This window comes from Glossina fuscipes, unplaced genomic scaffold (assembly GCF_014805625.2).
Source record: "Glossina fuscipes isolate IAEA_lab_2018 unplaced genomic scaffold, Yale_Gfus_2 27, whole genome shotgun sequence".
Taxonomy (NCBI): Eukaryota; Metazoa; Arthropoda; class Insecta; order Diptera; family Glossinidae; genus Glossina; species Glossina fuscipes.
The window spans coordinates 7,813,696-7,835,456 of record NW_023998422.1 but is presented as its reverse complement, the minus strand read 5'-3'; the positions used below and the strand labels follow the sequence as shown (position 1 = coordinate 7,835,456).

General features: G+C 33.2%; 2 protein-coding genes across 2 annotated transcripts; both read left to right on the top strand.

Moving 5' to 3' along the window:
- The first annotated feature begins 12,825 nt into the window (after nucleotides 1–12,825).
- Nucleotides 12,826–14,286, top strand: LOC119635962 (probable citrate synthase, mitochondrial). Its single transcript, XM_038031011.1, has one exon. It carries the CDS (start codon nucleotides 12,826–12,828, stop codon nucleotides 14,224–14,226), a length of 1,401 nt encoding a protein of 466 aa, XP_037886939.1. The 3' UTR covers nucleotides 14,227–14,286.
- Nucleotides 14,287–15,999: 1,713 nt separating this feature from the next.
- Nucleotides 16,000–17,648, top strand: LOC119635838. Its single transcript, XM_038030846.1, has 5 exons — nucleotides 16,000–16,070; nucleotides 16,183–16,248; nucleotides 16,723–16,912; nucleotides 17,005–17,183; nucleotides 17,243–17,648. The coding sequence occupies exons 1-5, from the start codon at nucleotides 16,000–16,002 to the stop codon at nucleotides 17,646–17,648; spliced, it is 912 nt and encodes a 303-aa protein (XP_037886774.1).
- Nucleotides 17,649–21,761: the final 4,113 nt, after the last annotated feature.

Here is a 21,761-nt window from a genome sequence, read left to right as displayed (position 1 = left end):
TGTACACAATGCGTGCATATATGCATATATATATATATATATATATATACATATATATATATATATACGTGTGTATATACATATATACATTTTTGTTTGATATATATGTATATATATGTATACATTTATATATATATAAATTTTTGTTTTGCTTATTTTGTGTGATGTAAATCACAAACATTTCTAAATTGTAGTTGTGTTCTCTCAAACAAAAAAAAAGCAACAAACTTTGTGGAAAGATGGCTGCTTTATACTCCACCATCCAGACACCATCAACTGTTTATCAGCAACAATAGTTTCGACAGATATATAAACCATCTTGCAAAGAAAATTAAGTAAAATTTTAAATTTTATCTAAAACAAAACGAGTTTCTCTTTAAATCATTTAACTTACATAAGCACACATTCAAATATACACAACTCCATTCAAACTTATATATGCTTATTATATACACTATAAACACACATATATATATATATATGTATGTAAATATATATATACGTATATAAATCTATATATGCATATATGCACGTATATATATGTATATATGTACACCCTGTATATGTATATCTATATATATATATGGACACTGTATAAACAAAAAGGAAATAATTCATTTTTGGTCTTTCTTTACAGAAAAAAAAGAAAACTGAAAAGAGTTCTAATCACAACAAAAAAAAAAAAAAAAAAAAAAAAAAAAAAAAAAATAAAAATTCCAAAAAAATATAAAGTGAAATATAAATAAATAAAATAAAATTTAAAAAAAAAAAATTTTTTTTTATTCTTTTCCTTTATCCATCGCCATAAGGGGTGCTTCGTACGTCCAATTTATCACACAATTGAAAAACTACTTTTATTGTAAATCGAGAGGGAAATTTACTATCTGAATTAAGTAACAGGAGTAGAATGCTAAAATTTAGGGCAGGGATGTATCTAGTTATCTCTATCAGCGTGAAGATATGCACATTATTGCCCTTGAAGTGTCAAGTGTCAAGGGTGCTTGCTAATCGAACAAACTCAATAGCGACAATTCGAAACAATTTGGAATGAGGGTTCTCGTTCACGAAGGTTCGTTACGAGTTGATGGTTCCCAACAATATTCACTTTTCTATACACGCACAGATGATATCTTTTGTAAATACGACGACTGAGAAGCCCATCCACGCAAGACCATCAATTCTAAAATGCCATTCTATCGTTCTTTTTAGTCTTTCGTTTTTTTTCAAAATAAAAGATCATCCCCAAGTCCAAGGATAGACAATCATTTCTTATCTAACGTCTTGCAAGGGAGAGATGTTCGAAAGTCTATATTAACTTGGAATTTTCGAATCGATTTACCCATGCTATACTAGCGAGACTTCTATGCCGTTCAACTTTGCCAAATGCAAAAGATATGTTGAGATAACAATTTAGGACGACTCATTAGTTGTTGTTTTCGTAATTGACATGACCGGTCCATAAAAGTTAATAGGTTAAAACGATCTCAGAATGAACATTTCGAATCTTGCCGCCTGCAATGCGTATTAAAGTTAGTACAAGCGACAATTTCCAGTTTTCTTTTTTCCATAACCCAGATGGCTATAGTTTTAATTTTACGTACCCCTCTAGCCGTAGGTCCGATGTGAATATCCGAATTATTGCTGAACTTTTCAAACATTTTGCTTTGTCTTGACAGAGACGCCTACCACAAGCAATTCGCTTCAGTTAATACGGTTACGATGTTTTTATTCCTTCCCTTTCCCTCGGCCTATTAGAGCCTATTAGATGCAGATATCTACACAGAAATGGGTTTACCGTAGATCTATTACGCCGCACACCAAGAATTCCTCTTTTCATAGCCTTATTGAAATTTAAATATATAATAAAATTTCGTTCTGAACATACGATCTCGAAAGACGGAACGTCCTTCCGACTTTGACGAGAAGCTTTCAAAGGTAATAGTGGTCCATAATCCACGCCAATCAAGAAGAAAACTGTGATAAAAAACCGGAAGTTACTTATGACTCGATCTAATCATGATAAAATCTATTATTACTTTTCTGTAAGAGGCAGATATCTGTTCTCTGCATAATGGCTCAGTTATCTAACCTCAATTTTAACTTTCTACTTTAATACCACTAGCAAGAGTTTGTCTCTTGATAATCATTATAATATGTGAGTTTAAATCAAATTCTTGCTTTAATATGTTTTTCCCCAGTATTTTGCATTTCTATGATACTCTACTGTCAGTTTGACGGAGATTAATTTTAAAACGAAACTTGTTCAGTTTTCTTTTTTTTGAAAAACTCTTGAAAAAATTTAAATAAAATATTTTGCTAAAGTATAGTTTTAAACGATTATTTGCATTTATTTTTAACATTTACATTTTTAGCATCTTAAAGCATAATTTATTTCCTGCAATTATTACCCCCAGGTTAATTTCTTCAATCATAAATCTATGTTCATTTCACATACCTGGGTCCGTTGCCGTACCATACCATATATATTCCATTTATATCGTTTAAGAACAAATCCATATCGATTGCTATACTTATTTACATAGCTTCACTTACATACATACGTAGGCGCATAAAGCAATGTTACCCCTTTTTCACGTCTTTAATTAATGTAAATATGTTTACTCTTCTACACACTGATAAGCAAGAAATCATTCAAATAAATAAAGTATGCACTTTCGAATACGTTCGCAGTGAAAAGCAATTTTGAAATCATAAATAAAATCATTTGTTGTTTTTTATTTAAAAATGAATAAAAGCGAAGGTAAGTCGCATATATTATCGCATAATATGCTTTACGTTCCTGTTGCTCTCATTAGTTTAACCTGATGCTGGTGATATTAGTTCTTGGATTAAAAGTAATTGATATCTTATTTAAAGGATTTGGTACTAAATTTAAAAAACTCTTTTCCCACGTTACTTACACTGAATGGAATAAGGACTACAGTTAAATACAGCCCAAGATAAAGACATTAGAGAGAGTATGCTTCATATTATTTAATTTTTACACTCTTTCCTCCTCCTCCCAAAATCATGGAGATATACTACTAGTTAAGTAATTCGTTGCAATAAGACGAATATGTTCCAAAGATCCAATTTTATGACCACCATAAGATATAGAATAGAGATAGATAGAATGCAGTTCGGTCCAAGCTGAGTTTATTTGCAGCGGCCGTCAAAAATACATATAGAAATGTATTCTTGTAATTAATTGCGTGGACAATCCGCATCGCAATCTGAAAGAACTGTTCTTTATACCCGTACCCCTAGTACGTCACTTTTTTTGTATTCACAGCACCATAGCGTGTGCGGCATTATAGGCAAACCACCCCACACACATGGCGTTTTTTTAAGTTCCCGAGGGCATTGCAACAAATTAAAGCCGGAAAAGTATAATTTTTCGAGATTTACATACGTGACATTGGCGTTGTTTACGTTATTTGTGAGAAAATTTTTCAAAAAGAAAGAAAGGTCGGTCCATCTGATCTTTAGCTTAGGAAAGGAAGGGGTTTTGCTTTTCAAAAGAAAGTCATCGCAGTATTATGAGTGGGATAAGAAGATCCGAGTAAAAATCATTAATGTCATGAAGTTTCAAAATTTGACCCAAAGTCAATGTAGTTTAAGCTACGAGGGAGTTATGACCGATTCAGCACAATGTGAACTTACTGAATCGATTACTTCCAATTCTTTTTTTACACGATTAGAAATAACACGGTTCGCCAATATATTTTTTTTTTAAAATTCTATTTTCGACAGTGGAAAAAAACGTGTAGAGAAAATATTAATGAAAATCATTTTGCACAATTTTTTAAACTTGGGGATCATATCTTAAAATTTATCACATATGCCATGTATTTTTTACACGGTTTCTTTGAACGGATTTCTAACCAACGCAGATAACCTTAGTCGCGATTATCGAAACCTTGTCGACAATAGGTTAACTGTTGCAAGAAAAGAAAGTCCCGAGTGTATGCAGTTGGTTTTACACAAATGGGAGAGTAATGCTGGCGATCCGCGAGAAGTTCTATGTAACTGGCCTTTAATCGTTTTTGGTTTAACTTAACTAATGAGGGAATTCGTTGGAAAATGAAATGCGAAAAGAATTACCAGCGAAACCATAAAACTATAAAACCGTGAATGTATGCAGAAAACAACTTAAAACTCAAATTAAAAGACACACTAACCTTTGCTCATTAGTGGCCTTTTGGAAAATTTTGTCCTTTTTTCTTGGTTTTTCCCATCATTTACTTATAGAGTTTTATTGCTGTAAGTTTTACGGTAGGATTTAATAAAATTTCTGTACCATTTTTTTTGCCTTTTTATTGCTTAGAGTATTCCTTCACTTTAAAATGAAATGTGCAATCTTCTGCAGGTAAGTGAAGTTTTATCTGTATCTTTTATAATATATTCAAAAAGGGGTGGAGGAGAAAATGTACAGCTAGAGTCGATGTAACGCAGAGTTTTAAACTATTTACATATAAAAGTATATATAGCTATGATATCTCTCTTCTACACAGAAGGATGGTAATAGCATTAATGTATCAAATATATATATATAACTAGCAGTGCAGCTGTCTTCCTTAACTGTTTTTTTTAAATCTTCAGTTGTTGTTTTTTAAACCGCTTTCTGGTAAAGGAGATTCTACTACACTCTCATGTGTATTTTGAACATAACTAAAAATCCCCCTAATTTTTTTCTTCGTCTAACAGATCGCGCAAACCCTTGTACCCAGTAATCCTTCCACCCTTCTTATCAAAATTTAAAAAATCTTTATTTTGAAATGAAAATTCTAATTGGAGGAAGAATTAGTGTTTCTGGCTAGCAAGCATATAAAGTGCTTGCAGGTTTCGTTATCCTTTTGAAGAGTTGCTAACTTTAAAATTTTGCCAACCCAATACCTAAACATGATTCAGCAAATTCTCTTTTTATACGAAATTTGGTTTAACATATGTTAAAAAGAAAACCAATTCTCTTTTTACACGAATTGTTTGGTTTAAAACGGTTTTCAATATTCTATGAGTGTTTTTCATGAATTTTTTTAGTGCAAATCTCTGGTGAAGTTTTTTTTTTATGGTCTATAGCAGTGATATTGTAGTAATTTTAGATGTTATTTTCCGTTCTGCGAAGCGTAATTGTTTTTTTCTAAAATATTTAATGAATTGAAGTGTTCAAGCCCGAACTAAATTCTTAAGTGAACTCTAATAAGAATTTTTCATATTGTTTATTGTGTTTTTCAGTTGCTTTTTTAGACAATCTACTATTTTATTTGAATTTAGCCAATAACTTTTTTTATACGCATTTTTTTTTACAAAAATTGATTGGTTAAATATTTGTCGACTAAATAAAACAGTTTACCGTTAGCCTGCTTCTTCTTTATAAATTTATGATGTCGAGTCTGAGTTTGGATTTTGTACAGTTTGCGGAATTTTGTTGTAGCTTTTCTATCTTTGGTTTATTAAATCAGACGTGCGCGTAAAAAAAGAATATGGTGTTCATAAAACCCTGTACCGTTATTTTTCTTCTTTTCTTCTTTACAAACTTAAAATATGCGGAACATGACTTTCGATCTTGCATAGTTTGCGGAAATTTCTTACAGTTTTTCTATCTTTGGCTTAATAACTCGGGCACACGTGTAAAAAAGAATTGTGGGTGCACCGTAAGTTTTTTTTCTTGTTTATAAATTCATGGTATGCTAAGCTTGAATTTTGATTTTGCGTAATTTGCGGACATTTCATATAGTTTTTCCATCTCTTTTTTACTAACTCAGACATATGTGTAAAAAGAGGATTTCGTGTACATTAAACCGTGCACCGTTAGTTTTCTTCTTCTTTATAAATTCATGATATGCCAAGCTTTAGTTTCGATCTTGCATAGTTTGCGGACATTTCATATAGTTTTTCCATCTCTGGTTTACTATCTCAGACATATGTGTAAAAAGAGGATTTGGTGTACATTAAACCGTGAACCGTTAGCTTTCTTTTTTATAAATTTAAGATGTGCGGAACATGAGTTTCAATCTTGTATAGTTTGCGGAAATTTCTTGTAGTCTTTCTATCTTCGATTTACTAAATCGGACGCGCTATCTAAAGCAGTTAAGAAAAAATTTCTTTAGTTAATTGGCAAAAATATTCCGCAATAATCGCTTTAATTATTTAAAGTAAGTTATATTGGATGGTGATTTGACGATCAAGTTTTTCTTTAAAATATATATGAGTCAATGGCAAATTTGCCGAAATATTTATGATAACATTTTCGAAAGAAACGAAAACTAACTTAAGTAAGACAAATTTACATCCATAACGAAGTGCATGCATGGATGTGTGATTGTTGTAAAAAGATTTACAATCACTTTTCCACAATATAGCTGTAAAATGAGAACCTAAGCCACTACTAATGCAAAAGGTATTCGAAGAAAAAGGACAAAGGGCAGGAGAAACATGGCGTAATTCGCTCTGATGTCAGGTAAACCCTTCAATGTCTATATAAATAATGATGGTACGTGCCATCTTCGTCAGTTGAACGTACAATGTGCAAGTGGTTTAAAGTATGTTAAAAAAAAAAAAAGTTCCTTGTTCCGTGGTTTTTAATTATACGATAAACTTTGTGCAGGACTGGTGACCATTTTTGGTAACGATCATCCACTGGATAAAGTTTGTCTTGTAAAGGAACCAAAAAACGTCGTGAAAGTGATAACAGTGTTATTTGGTGGGTTATTTATAAAGATGACTAATTTGTCTTAAGATACACCTCGTCCAGTTTATGTTTATGACGATTAGGCAAACACTGGACCAAGTGTGTCTCGAGAAGGATTGGACTTCAACAAAGTGTAAAACGAAAAGTGAGGTTATATGCAATTTTTTCAAGTTTTCCAAGTGTTTTCGATGTATAGGTTCATGTATGGATGATGAGAAATCATAAGCGATTTACTAAGATTAGATTAACGAAGTTTTTCTTTTCTCTAATTGAGGTTAGGTTTTAGAGGTTATGTATTTACCTATTGCAAAGATATATATAATTTTTTTTTTCCTGTGACCTTCAAATACATTTATTAAATAAGTTGATAAGCTTGATTAAATCATTAAATCAAGGTTCGAAAGAGTTTCAACCTAAAAAGTTCCATTCCATTTTCATAGCATTTGTGATTAACCATCAATGTTGGAATGAGGGTGCATTTAGAAAAAAATTGATGGCATCGAAAAGAGACGGAACGTTGTCTTCCTCATATTCAGTTAGGCGCATAATCTTCTTATATCTCAGAGTTTCACTTTTCTAATCGTTCCAAGCAAGAGGCTAAAGTTTGTAGAATTTCTTTTTCTCTTTCACTTCTCTTCTAAAGGAAAGAAGCGAATAGATCGAAAATAGATGAAAAGTTCTGAGGAAGGCCAAATTATTATATTAAAAAGTACTAATCAGAGACGAAGTAATGAAATTTAGTTTAGTTTGCAAGTGCCCATCAGCGATTGCAGGAAAGCCTGCCATCATAACTATGAGATCTTAATAAATGTTTGAAGATGATTGAACAGTTTTTGCGAATATTATTATGAAAAACCTTAAGAGGATCAAAATTTTTGCGTAAGTGTTTAAGTATATGTTTGATAGATTTTCTCTTTTTTTTCAGGTTTTTTTTTTTTTTTACTTTTAAAATTAAACCGCGATTGTCGGCTTAGTCTCTCTTTTTCGTTTGATCATATTTCTATATTGAGTGACTAGACCGAACACTCGCGCTATAATTTTAAAATGCTCATCAGTGATTATTTTTTAAATATGCCGAGAGAGTTATTAATTATTAGGGCAATTAGTTTCGCTGGTTGTCTACGCTTTAGATGAAGTTTATTATTACTTATATTGTGACAATTAAAGCTAGACAACCAGTTAGCTCGTTGCTTTAAATTAGCCTCAATGGTATTTCGATAAAGTGATTCTCGATGATAAGAGAAATCTCTACAATAAAAGGAACTATCGTTGTGATATGTGGTTAGAAATTATATCACAGTGATTTTCCTTTATATTGCAAAGATTTTTATGCAACATATATTTTAATACAATAAAAAGTTAATATAAACAAGTAAGAAAATTATATTTGGTCGTGACCGATGACCCATCACCGTTATTATCAAATCCATAAAAAAAAAAAATTATATGTTCATGCTCTACGATGGTGTGGAGTGGGCGCGTTTGATTTTTTACATTTTTAAAAATGTTGTAGGCATGTCCTTGGGAAAAAACAGATGGACCGACGGACGTGTGCAAACGTTTTAACAAAATCATGGGTATAAAAAGTTGCAGATGAATCTTTATCAACACTAACGAAATACGTATATTTTTTTTACCAGCGGACTCTCGCCGACATTATTTTTGAAGGTGTTTGATAAATCTTTTTATGTATATTTTTAATTTGAAATCTACAGTTATTTAAACTTTTTATTTGTTTTCTCTTTCGGTTTGCATAGAGATCACGTTCCCTAAACTCTTCTATGTTGTCTTCTTTTTTTCGATTTTAATCGAGAATGCATTCTGATTACTTCTTTTAAGCTCAATTTTTGGTAAGCGTTACAATTCCGACAAAGGAAGAGGGATTTGGGCGGGATCGGAATGGCAAGCTGACATATCTAACCCTTTTCGCAATTGCTCGCTGGCTTGTTGCCTAATTTTCCTTGGTGGTGATCATAAATATCATGAAAATGAGAGAGTTATGGTAAGACCAAAACCCGAATGAGTTTAAAATAATAACAGCTTTTTATGACATATAAGCCATATTTTCGGTCAAAAGTTGAGTGCTTCTTTGAAAGAAATCGAAGCTAAAAGTTTTGTGCCTTCTTCCACAAAGCGGGGGACTCGCACATTCATAGTTCAAGAAGAAGAAGAAGAAGAAGAAGTTTTAAAATATTCGATCCGACGCATTATATATCAAAGCCTTAAAAACTCTCTATTGCTTCCACGGAAACCATTAATTTGGCATAAATAGGCCTTTATGAGAAGAAATGTTGGGCCTCCCTGGTTTGTAAACGATTATTTAAATTGGAAAAAGTTCAAGTTGGACGGTTATCCTGTTATAATATGTTGCCGCCCGGCAGAAATTCTGTCTACCGTAGGCAGGTGCTTGGTTATTTTGGTTATGAAAGTCTGTAATATCATATACTAGTTCTGCTAATCCTTTCGCAACTATAGAGCATACTAAATTGCATCGATCTGTTCACTTACCTATTATTAAAGCTCTCAAGGTTACAAGAATACAAGTTGAGAAACTTGTTGTTGGTAAGGTTCCATTAATCGTGTTTGAAGGATTGATTTCGTCGAAAGGTTCGAAAATTTTCTTCAATCACTTGGCTGTTCTATGAGAGTGTGTTGCAAACACGTTAATAGCTAATTTTCATGTTCGACACCACCCTTGTGGCGCAAGGAGGTGTATTAAGTTTGTGCGTATGTATACAACGCTCAGAAGACTTGAGGTAAACTCATGTATTTTTTTATACCGATCGATGCTGAATCAATTCCTGAATCATTCTAAGCCGGTCTGTCCGTCCGTCCTTCTTGTTTTCTGGTGTACAACCCAGAGGCCGCGATTCTTGGGTCTAAGTTTCGATGAAACTTGATACACAGATTATGATTTAGATCGGATTACTTTGTTGACCACTCAATATATGAATAACTGTGAAGAGATGTAGAGTATTTTTTTTATGATGAGCCGCGGCCCACTATAATATTTCTACTTTATATACATAAGAATAATGGATTCAATAAGATCACCTACTATGTAAAACACAAATGTATTCAGTTTCGTTTCAGACCGTGCTTGGAAACGGCCCGAATCAGAGTACTGTCTTCACATGAATAATCGTGGGGTGGTTTAGGATATGGTGGATCGCGGCCCACTGTAATATTTTTACTTGTTTTAACAAATATGATAAGAATTTTTCTTTGCAGTAGTTGGTCAGTGACGTGTCTGTGACAAGTTGGCGAAGTTTAACATAAATTTCTAACCATAGTTTTAATGGAAAGAACAGTCAAAAAAAAATTTCTGATATATTTAAAAAGAGTTCAAATTTTGGATTTTCGGACATTTGCAATTTTTTGTGAAGTTAAGCATTATTTCTGTAAAGTATTTAAATGCGAGGAAAACGTCTTGCCAATGCCGGCCCTCTTTGATATCACACAAAGATTGCCTCAATACCGCAAGAATAGCCGTGTAATGTGTTCGCATGTGTGTGTGTTATTATTCTTATTATAAATTTTTTTTTTTTTTTTTTCAATAAAAATTGTTTAAATTGAAGAGAACAGTTATTGCAGATATGTTTTCCATTTGAGAAATTCATCAACGTTTTCATATTTATATCACAGTGGCTGTTCTTTTTTGATTTAACAAATACTCTACAAAGAAAATATGGAGCAATATGGAGCAACATAGCAACGTTAAGAGAATTTGTTGTTGTTGTTTTTTTTTGCTGCAAAACTTGCTTTTATTTATGATTTGCAAAGAGTTAAAAGTAAATATTTATTATGTTTTTTTGTAGTGTGTGTACCGCTTTTTCCAAAATGTAAACGTTTTCAGTACAAGTTTTAATTACTGCGGAGTAAAGTTTCTAAAAAAAAAAAGGTAGAAAAACAAAACAAAAAAAAAAAACAAAAAGAGAAAAAAGAAGAAAAATTGCATTTATTAAGTTTAACAGCATACACACACATACATCTATGTATATAATTGTTGTTGTTAGTGGTTCCGGTAAACATGCGTCTACAATTTTTAACATACGCTGAAGTTTATTTACAAACATGCTCTTTAGGCGCTTTCCGTTTATGATGAAGCTTACACTATGTAACGTGTAATGTTTTTTTTTTGTATCCATCGTCAGCTAAAAAATCAAAGGCACACTAATGAATTTATTCGCTTTGTAAGTATTTTCAAGTATTCAAGTATTTTAATTTTGTACGGTCATCTATACATCTGTTAGACTATATGTAATATAATAAGAATCGCTTTAGAAAACTAAAATTTGATACAATCCATTTAATTCATTTTGGAATTGATTTCTTCCAAGGGGATATGCGAGGAGTATCATTAGGTTTTACCTTTTGAGATGATAGATTGAATTTCAGAATGAGAAGAGCTACAATCGGCAGATCAATTTATAGATTCTCTCTATGTAAGAATTATTTTTGAACTGTAACAATATGAAGAAAGATTCGATGTCGGCTAAATATAGTTGTTGTGCTCTCTTTTTTTTGTATTTTATTTCATTGAACAGTTTGTGAAAATTTGTTTCAACAGCATTTTGCTTCCTTTTTATTAATAAACTTAATGCGAGACATGGTGAAAATATCTTACTCAAGCATTGTTTACATAGTTTTTCGGTACATTTTTGTTCTTTCTAATCTTCTTCTTATTAAAAGATTTATCAATAAATAAATTTAACAATTAATATCTATTGTTTTCATTTTTAAAATATATACAATATGTACGATATATATACATACGATATATAGGCTGAATTATATATTTTCGTAAACATCCCAGACTTTGTCTGGAAGTGCTGCTCTACGACGAACTGATGTTCTTACGATCACCAGGTAAATTGAATTCGAAAATATTTTCGCATTACTTTACCATGATTTTTTTTATCAATTGTTCCTATTATTCTGTATTATCCGACAGATTTACAGCTGTTAGCATATATCTAGTAAAGCGAGTTTCGAAAAGTTTGCTCTGTTGTTTCTGTTACTTTGCTGTTTTCACATAGAGACGAACCAACAGGTGTAGGAGGCTGTTTTGTCAGCTCGAGCAGTGTGGGAAGAAGTAGTGTTCTGCATTCAGGTTAACATTTGTGCATATATTGCATTTCGAATGGAAAGGCATAGTGAGTAAACTATCACCGGGGAAAGCCTTTGTCAAGAAAAGCCCTTTTCCATACTTAGTTTATTTTATTAAACGGAATTTCTACATCCTTTCGTTTCATCTTTGTAGCTTTCTTTGCTTTTTAATCTTTATCGAATTTCCTTTCTTGTAGGCGTGGACTTAATAGTATAATGTAGTATTACATTAAACTTGCAAAGGTTTGAAAACAATTTTGATTTTTTTAACTTCAATTATTAGCATACTCACGCATATGTCTTTGATTGCATTTGAAAAAGTGAATTTATTTAAGTGCGATTATCTCATGCGAGAATTTCTTCCATATTTAGAAGCAATGTAAAGTTTTTAATTTTTTTTAATTTTCTTCACTATTCTCTTCTACTGGGAATTTTTTTTCTTTTTTTTTTTTTCTTGAGATAGGTTGGAAAGAAAATTATTTCGGAATATTTTGTAATGTGCTTTCATATCTTTTCACTGCTAATTTAATACAATTACGGCAAAGAAATATGGCAGTAATTTCTTTCTTACTTACCCAATATTGTTAATACACGACAACAAGTTGTTTTTTGTTAATGAAAGAGGGAAAAGTTAAATAAAATTATACGAACAAAGTGTTGTTTCTTTGAAAGCCTATAAAAAGCGTATACCGTGCCATGTAAGTGTAAATAAAAATAAAGTTTTCTTTCATATTTTGCTTTGCTTTTGCTTTTTTCTCCTTGAACGATAAGGATTTGCATTTGCTTCTCGTTCATATATTTTTTTTGAGAGTGCACGAGTGCGTGTGTGTTATATTCAACAAAGCTCCTCTTCTTTTTCTTTGCACTACACATAAACATTTAACACTTGTCTGTAGAACCCTAAAAAAAATATTTATCTTCTTCCGTCCTTATTATAATAAATTTCAAATCGAAAAAAATCGTTACAAAAACAAAAACACTGAATTTAAAATATAAATATATAAAAAAGTCCGCATTATTACAACATGTCGATTTATCGTATTTTTTCTACTACGCGTAAAATTCCCGAAGTTCAGAAACTAAACGCTCTTTTGGGCTCTTACGTTCGTTTTATATCAGCTGATACCAGTTTGCGTGACGTTTTAGCTGCTAAGATTCTAGTTGAACAGGAGAGAGTAAAGAATTTCCGTGAACAATATGGGTCGTTTAAAATGGGTGAAATCACTATCGATATGATGTACGGCGGTATGCGTGGTATTAAAGCTCTGGTTACAGAAACTTCAGTTTTGGATGCTGAGGAAGGTATTCGTTTTCGTGGTCTGTCCATATCCGAATTGCAAAAAGTGTTACCGGCTGCTGATGGCGGTGAGCAGCCTCTGCCCGAAGGAATATTCTGGTTATTGTTGACTGGTAAAGTGCCCAGCAAGGCTCAAGTAAAACAAGTTTCATGCGAGTGGGCTGCACGTGCTGCTTTGCCACAACATGTTGTGACCATGCTGAACAATTTCCCCACTAGCTTGCATCCCATGTCACAATTTTCGACTGCCATTACTGCCATGAATTGTGACAGCAAATTTGCGAAAGCCTACTCAGACGGCGTTCACAAATCACAATATTGGGAACATGTCTTTGAAGATAGCATGGATTTGATTGCTAAGCTGCCGGTGCTAGCTGCCACCATTTACTGTAATACATATCGTAATGGAAAAGGTTCAAAGTCAATCGATTCGAGTTTAGATTGGTCTGCTAATTTTGTTAAGATGTTGGGCTACGATGATCCCCAGTTTACCGATTTAATGCGTCTGTATTTGACTGTACACAGTGATCATGAAGGTGGCAATGTGTCAGCTCACACGGTGCATTTGGTGGGTTCTGCTTTAAGTGACCCCTATTTATCATTTGCCGCTGGTATGAACGGTTTAGCTGGTCCTTTACATGGCTTGGCCAATCAGGAAGTGCTGATCTGGTTACGTAAATTGCAAAAAGAAGCTGGTTGCAATCCAAGCGAAGAGCAACTGAAGGAATATATCTGGAAAACCCTGAAATCGGGTCAAGTAGTGCCTGGTTTTGGTCATGCTGTACTGCGCAAGACCGATCCTCGCTACACCTGCCAACGTGAATTCGCTCTCAAGCATTTACCTAATGATGAACTTTTCCAGTTGGTATCCAAAATCTATAAAATAGTTCCGCCCATTCTTCAGGAAACTGGAAAAGTTAAGAATCCCTGGCCTAATGTGGATGCTCACTCTGGCGTTTTATTGCAATACTATGGAATGAAGGAAATGAACTACTATACGGTATTGTTCGGTGTATCGCGTTCTCTCGGCGTATTGGCTTCGCTTGTTTGGGATCGTGCTTTGGGTCTACCCATCGAGCATCCAAGTTCATTATCAACAGATTTACTTATGCAAATGGTTCAAAAGTAAACGCACTGTGTATGAATACACGCCTCGATTACCAAAAACAACAACAATTGCTATATACACCAGAAATCAGTTAAGTTAAGGGAAAAGTAGACGCGATTTGAGACAAGATATAATATCGAAGCTGTTGTAGATTTCGCGATAGAGGACATTTACTTAAACAAATTATTGCCTAATATATACATACATACATACATACATACATACATACATACATACACACATGCATGAATTAACATATATAAGTTATATTGCAAGAATTTTCCTCGCTTTTCTTTTTTGTTTTTTGTTTTGTCAACAGATTATACACTACGGCAATCAGAAAATAACAAAATAATAATAATAAAAGTAAAACTTTGACTATATAGTCATTCATTCTTTATGTCATTTGTTGTATCTACAATTATTTTATTCGTTTAACGACTTTCATCAAGCGATAAGCGTTTGCAGGAATAGTGTTTCTTTTAAGTTTTTTTTTTTAGCTACATTTTATTTTAAAGGGTATTTTAAAGCGCGAATGTAATATGGAAGGTATGTGAATGGAAGGGTGCGTGCTGCCTATGCGCTCTTTGTAAATGTTGTTTGCGTTATGTGTTTGGTGCGTGAGCATGATTGATTAATTAGAGTGAAACGTGGCTTTGCGATTAGTTATTGAACTTTCAAAATAAACTGCCAATGGAGGATAAATATCATGCGAGCATGCTAAAAATAAATATGCATAAGAATTTTCGCACTGAAATAAATTTCATTATCAAATTGACAAAAGACATTACATAACGGCAACTTTCAATCTGAAGATGAAAAGGATCGTGGCTATATAGATGGAAACAAGAAAGTTAAATAATGTTTCGAAATTTTCAAATATTGCCGAGATAGCTTGTGTTGTGGTACTCAGAATGGCGTCATTTAGTAAAGAGTCCTTGATTGTTTATACCTAAATTGAAAGTAAGTGTTGACTTTAGGTTAAAGCTGCCTTTACTTTACTAAGATACTATCTAACTATCTGGCTTGTTTGTCTCAAGCCTATCCCTAAAAGTTAATTGCTAATCGCTTCAGTAGTCGGTCATGAGAGCAGTGCTGCTTAAGGAGGATTGGACGGTTGCAGTCAAAGCATGCTTTGTGTGTTCAAGGGAAATTTCTCTTTTAGTTCTCGTTTTGCAAACCAAGCAGAAGGCTTGCATCATTTACTGTTGAGTTTTGTCGTAGTTTCATAGCTCTAGAGAATTCCAAAGGTGGTTACTTCTAAATCTAGTTTTCTTTACACACCGTACAGTGATCCGCTAATTCACACATCACCTATGTTATTACTCAGTTATGGATAATTTAGGTTGCTTCGGTCACACTTTGAATGTTTTGTTTTTTTTTTTTTAATGAATACTAATTAAGCTGCTGCAAACGCCCATTTGTTCATTTTATGTTCAAGTCATTTTTGGTTAACCAATTGGCCATGCGGTCAGTCAATTGCAAGGTATTTGGTTTGGTAACAGTAGTGAACAAATGATATTTAATGCATTTATCTAATCAACGCTCAGGGATAACGCAGAATTCCTTATATCCTTTCAATTAGTGAAGTAAGAAAGTACTTTGGAGGCTAAAGAAGCCGAACTTGTAAAGTAATGGATTTCATTGTGGCGTTACCCTAATGATGTTTGGCTTTCGTAACTAAAGCAATTCGCCACTTTAATCTGAGCTTGTGGTATATTGACGTGACGCCAACATAGGTCCCTAAGAGAAGACAGTTTAAAACAATTTACATAATTGAGGAAAATTGAGGTTATGTTGTACGGGTTTCACGGCTACTATACTACTAATACTAATATAAACGTTCTCTTTTTGAGGATATTAAGGTAATATTTTATTAATTTATTTCGGGGTAATGATTTTGGTCTTGGAAGACATTAAATTTATAGACAAAATGAAGGACTAAGCGACTGAAAAGTTATACATATATATATATAGTTACGTAGAGATAGGAAGGGTGAGGGAGAGGAGTGAGTGCAGAAAGCTGATAGCTGATGGTAATAAATCCGCTCTCTGAGATCCCTTCCACAAGTGCGAAGACTCTTCTTAAGGCAAGACGCGTTCTACGAATATTCTAATTGATCGACAGATCGGTTGTAATTCTGCCAGCATTCTTCTCGACTGAATTATGGTATGGTTGCCCGGTTCATACTTTCTTTGGATAAAAATTTGCTTTGTAACGCTTATTGCTTAAGATATTTTCACTGAATTTCTCTCAGTGTAAATTGTGATTGTTGAATACAAATAACATTTTGATTGTTAGAAAAATGAATTCGTTCAGTTGCCATCCACGAGACTAGACGTGAACTTGTGCGAATGAGCAGAAATGTTCTTACAAGAATTAACGCATATGGAAAATGAAATATTACGTGAATATCGTTTTGAAATGAAAACAAAGAATTTAATGCTTGAGCTGATCACGCAAAGCCATCATCCATGAGTAAAATGATGATCATATCAGTTTTTTCTTCAATGTTTTCTAGGTTTCAAATATATTGTTAATCCTGCCCCACCACCGGCAATCGCCTTTGGGACCACTCTTCATAGAGTTACACTACCGTTGTCGGGACCTGCATTGTCGTCTTTTATGCGTGCTATACAGGGAGATGCTGATCGTAGTCCAGGACCGGCTGCTTGTGTGGATGGAAGAAATTACTTAATGAAAAAGGTAAAGGTTTTTCTTCCACTACAAATTCGATCTTAACAGATTTCACTCTTCTTGCATTCATTCATTTATTTATTTATTTATTTTCTTTTTAGACACCTTCAGTCTACGGATATGGCCCTATGGTTAGCAATGTAGCACGTTCACGCCCACTTCAGATGCAGAAATATGGAACTGATTTTGTAATATGTGAGACGAAATTGGTAAAGCCTAATGCCAAGCCTTTCAATTCTGGAATTGAACGTGATGTACAAGAAGAGTTTTTAACGCCACCGTAAGCAAGCGTTAATCGCTCGACGTTAAATATATTAATGAAAATGTTGTGCTTTTTAGACCAAATATGTATGATTATCATAAACCAAGTCCCCGATTCGAAATCTTGTCAGCCTTTGGAACACGACGAAAAATTAAACATCCTGTAGCCTTAATCTGTTCACCATACAATTCGGCCGAATGCTGCCGTTGCGGCGAGACTCCGATCGGCGATTATTGGCATAGTTATAAAACTAACAGCGACAGGTGTCGCCGTTGCTTGAATAAGGTAAAATCGCATTTGAACTGCGTTATCAGTCAACATCGACGTTTGCAAATTCTTCGTCTTTTGTCCGATTATAAGAAAATAAGACATTGCAGTTTCTGTCACGATCATCACGGTACAACGGTTGCTGTGAACACCGTTCCGATGAAAGAACTCAAATTAAAATTTATAACGGAAACATATTTGTCTTTGTATATGTGAGTAGACAGGTACAACAAGTTAAAGAATATAAGAAAATAAATGGAATATTTTTAAAAAAATTCTTGTTCCTATTGTTAGCGAATCATATATATATATATATATAACTATATTTATATATATATATATATATGTATATATATATACATTATGGAAACAGACAACTATTTGGCATTTAAAAGAAAACGATGTAAGGTCGTTTAGGAACATATGCGATTTTGGCAAAAATGATTCAACTTAATGCGTGTTTGAATTAATTTTTGTAGATTTCTAAAGAATACATTTGTGCGCTACATTACACATGCAATGATGAAAGTATTAAGTCTACGCTTTATGTCATCTAATACGTATGATCTGGCTAAAGGGCATGAAAGGTAATTTTTAGCAGCTTTGTGGCTAAAAAAGCATACTGTATGGGGAGCGTTATACATCCTGTTTAGTTCGTAGGTATTCCTGGAATGTTGATAAATACAGGCACGTTATGATAATTCAAAGAGCAAAAAAAACGCGATAATTTAAAGAGCAAAAAAAACGCGATGCAGACGAAGCCACCGAATAGGGCGCTACGTTAGTGCTTTATGTTTATAGCGTATTGTTATTAACGAAACCATCGATTGCTGCAATAATTGAACCGATCGGTCAAGTCAGCAATCACACATTGTCTCTTATACCCATCATCGAAATTTGTACGCGATATTTAGCCGACACCGACAGATGAACAGATGAACAGACGGACACACGCACGCCAAATTTGAAAATGTCCAGAAATTTTTTACTTAAAAGGTTTCTGCAGCTTGTTCTTGCATCATCATTTTTGCACATTTATCTGGTAAAGTTTATGAATAGTGAGCAAAAGAAAAATTTTTCATTCCATTTGAAAAGCAGAAGTGTTTCCGGTTTAGGTAGTAATGCAGATGTGTCCTTCGACCGATTGGTAAAGATTCTCGTTAATTTTTGATCATGCAATATTCCCATTCATTTTTGATCGTACAAAATTACCCCCAGTTTTTGGAAATAGTATAAAATTCCACTCAATTTTTGAACATAGGGGCAACTTTCTTCTTGCATTTTAAATATGACACGAAAAGCGACTAAGGTTGCATTGTTAGGGTTGCGTAAAATCTTACAGAGGGTTTGCATAAGGGCAGCACGTACGGTTTGTATAGCGTCATATAAAAAATCCGGTTGCAAATCATCAACACATCATTCCAATGTTCGGATTATTTTGCAGTTCCATACAACTTCAAAGGATTATTTTTCAGTTTATTACAACTTCAACAGATTATTTTTCAGGTCCATACAACTTAAACGGAGTATTTTTCAATTTATTCCAACTTCAAAGGATTATTTTTCAGGTCCATACAACTTCAACGGATTATTTTTCAGTTTATTACAACTTCAAAGGATTATTTTTCATCATCGATATGAGCAATATCAATATGCAAGCTACTACGATTCACAACTGGTGGGCATCGATTTTTATCAAAACACCACCCAGATCCTTATGAATAGCATCGAAACATCGAAACAGACCTCAGGTGAGGTTTAATTTAGAGCTAACACACTTAGCTTGCCTCACTTTGAGTGAACCGATCCACACGTTCCGCAACTGCTTTTCGGCTGCGAACAAATTAAAACAAAGATAACTTAGTTGATACGGTATTTAGAGCCATTCTCCATTCAAACTGACTGTCAGTAAATTTTTAATATGTTATCAGAAATATTGTGTAAAAAAATGATGCAATGCCTTAGTAGCTTAGTGATTTGTCATACGTAATGAGCAAAAAACGAAATAGATTTTATTTTTGTAAATAGAGAAGCTCTAGGATACTATTATGCTCTGGTCCTTTGACCGATTTCTCCCATTTTCAGTAGGAATCTTCGCGCAAGAATTTCCAATGTTTTTGTCGGTAGCTTCATTTTTGCGACGGGAAAAGTGCTTACCACGGACAGACAGATGGACAGATGGAAAGATGGACAGATGGACAGATGAACAGAGGGATATGCTAAATCGATTTGGAATGTATATGCTTTCTGGGCTTTAAACGAATATACCACTCATCCGTCGGTGATGGATTTAAAATGAATATTTTTCTAAGATCTGTACAAGATTATTAATTCTAAATAATTTAGAAAAATCGTTTAATCATGATGACGATTTATTTATCGGAAAATTTAAACAATCAAAAATATTTAAAAAAAATATATTTTGAATCGAAAATGTAATCGATTATGTAAATAAAGCGTAATCTAAATTATGGCACCGTTGGGTGCAGATGAAAGTGTGTTTATTGTGATCTATTTGCGTATGCTTTGATCCCGAAAGACAATTCAATAAATCCTCAAATATTCAAAATGCTTGCATAACGAGCTATAGCTGATTATCAAAACTTTATTTAAAGCTGTTTATGTTACGCATTAATAACCAGCAATTGATTTACGGCATTTGCTCGCTCCACACCGATATACACACGTGGAGATAAATATATCAATAAAGGTACATTCATATAACTACAAATATATATGTATCTATATATATGTATATGTATATATATATATATATATATTGTGTACGGGCATTTGTGTATTTATGTCATTTAATCCAATTGTCTTTGATCTGCATGCAAAAGTCAAAATCGTCAATACTCTCCAATGTGGACTTAACGTAGATTGTTGCTATTAAATCGATGCAATAATTTTTGAATTGTCTACGGTATGAAGTTTTCGTTATAAAAAGCTTTTAATTTTGAATATCGATATGTAAGCGTACATGTATATATATATATATATATGTTTATATATATATGTATTTAGACATTTAACCTGACAGAGATTTTGTTATTGTGTTGATTGTAGACACGCATTTTCTACGTGTGTATTATAGTAATAGTGATGTGTATTTAAGTGCTCGTAGCCCATAATGGAGGGATGGGATGCAATCATAGTTTAAATGATACTTTAGGTTCGAATTTATCTCTCCTCACTTTCATCGGGCGAATTTTGTATTAGTGCACGTATGCACGTAACTATACACATCAGGTGCTGTTTCATGTATGCATGTGCGTTTGACTGAGGTTCTAGTAGAAATACTTTGGGAATTTTTGTTGACGTCGTTGTTGTCGTAATTATCATTGAGTGTGACGCGCTATATTTGAAGTAAGGCCACAGCAATTTAATGAAATGTAAAATCATTATGTGTTTGCTCTACCTAACCTCAAAATACGCTTTGGCATTTGTTACGGTAAATTAATGGTTACTGCGGTTACTTTTCCCCAGAAAAGGAAGCTCCCAAAAAAAAAAAAAAAACCAAAAAAAATTTGAAGACTAACACTTACGAAACTATTCATATAACACATAGGCAAATTAAAGCATTAATAACGTAAACTTTTTAAAAAGCATGTGCAAAATTTATGTTGGCCTTGAAGCAAACCCTTGCTATCTACCATGTTATTGCGTTATAAACAATGAAAAATGTTTTGTTCATCTTAGAGGGGCTGCCTTAGAGGTCCTTCTTAAGCATTACAAATTTCATGTTGTTTATATTGTGTACTGTGTAGGCGCAATAACAGAAGAGTAACAATCGATCTGATTATAGTTTTAAACGGTATCGGTAAGTATGTGCTTGAAGTTTTAAATGAAGTTTTAGTGCGGATTGTAAATTTCACTATCTTACTAATTAAAGGAGCGGTCATGATTGAATTTGTCCAATTGAGATCTCCATACTTCATCTCAATTTTTGTGAACGCAATGACCCCAACAGTAGAAGACAGACAAATCAAATTCAACCGATACAAAAATTGACCAGACGGTGGTGAATACGATTACTCCTCTCTTATAGTACAGCTCTTCTCATAATATTTAATTGTTTCTAATTTAAATGTACTCAGGCCTTTTCGAAACAACTTTGGTTCCGAATAGGAAAATATTAAATATTAATTTTTCATTTGCTTAAAAAAAGGAAACAAAAACAAAGGAAGAAAATATTACGGTATTGCGGCTCCTGCTACTTATAAAAAATGTGAATGCATCTCCTCTTACAATCTTTCATTTACGCTCCTCTTATAAAACAAAGGCATGGGAAAACGAAAAAATAAAAGAAGGAAAGAAAGAAAAGTT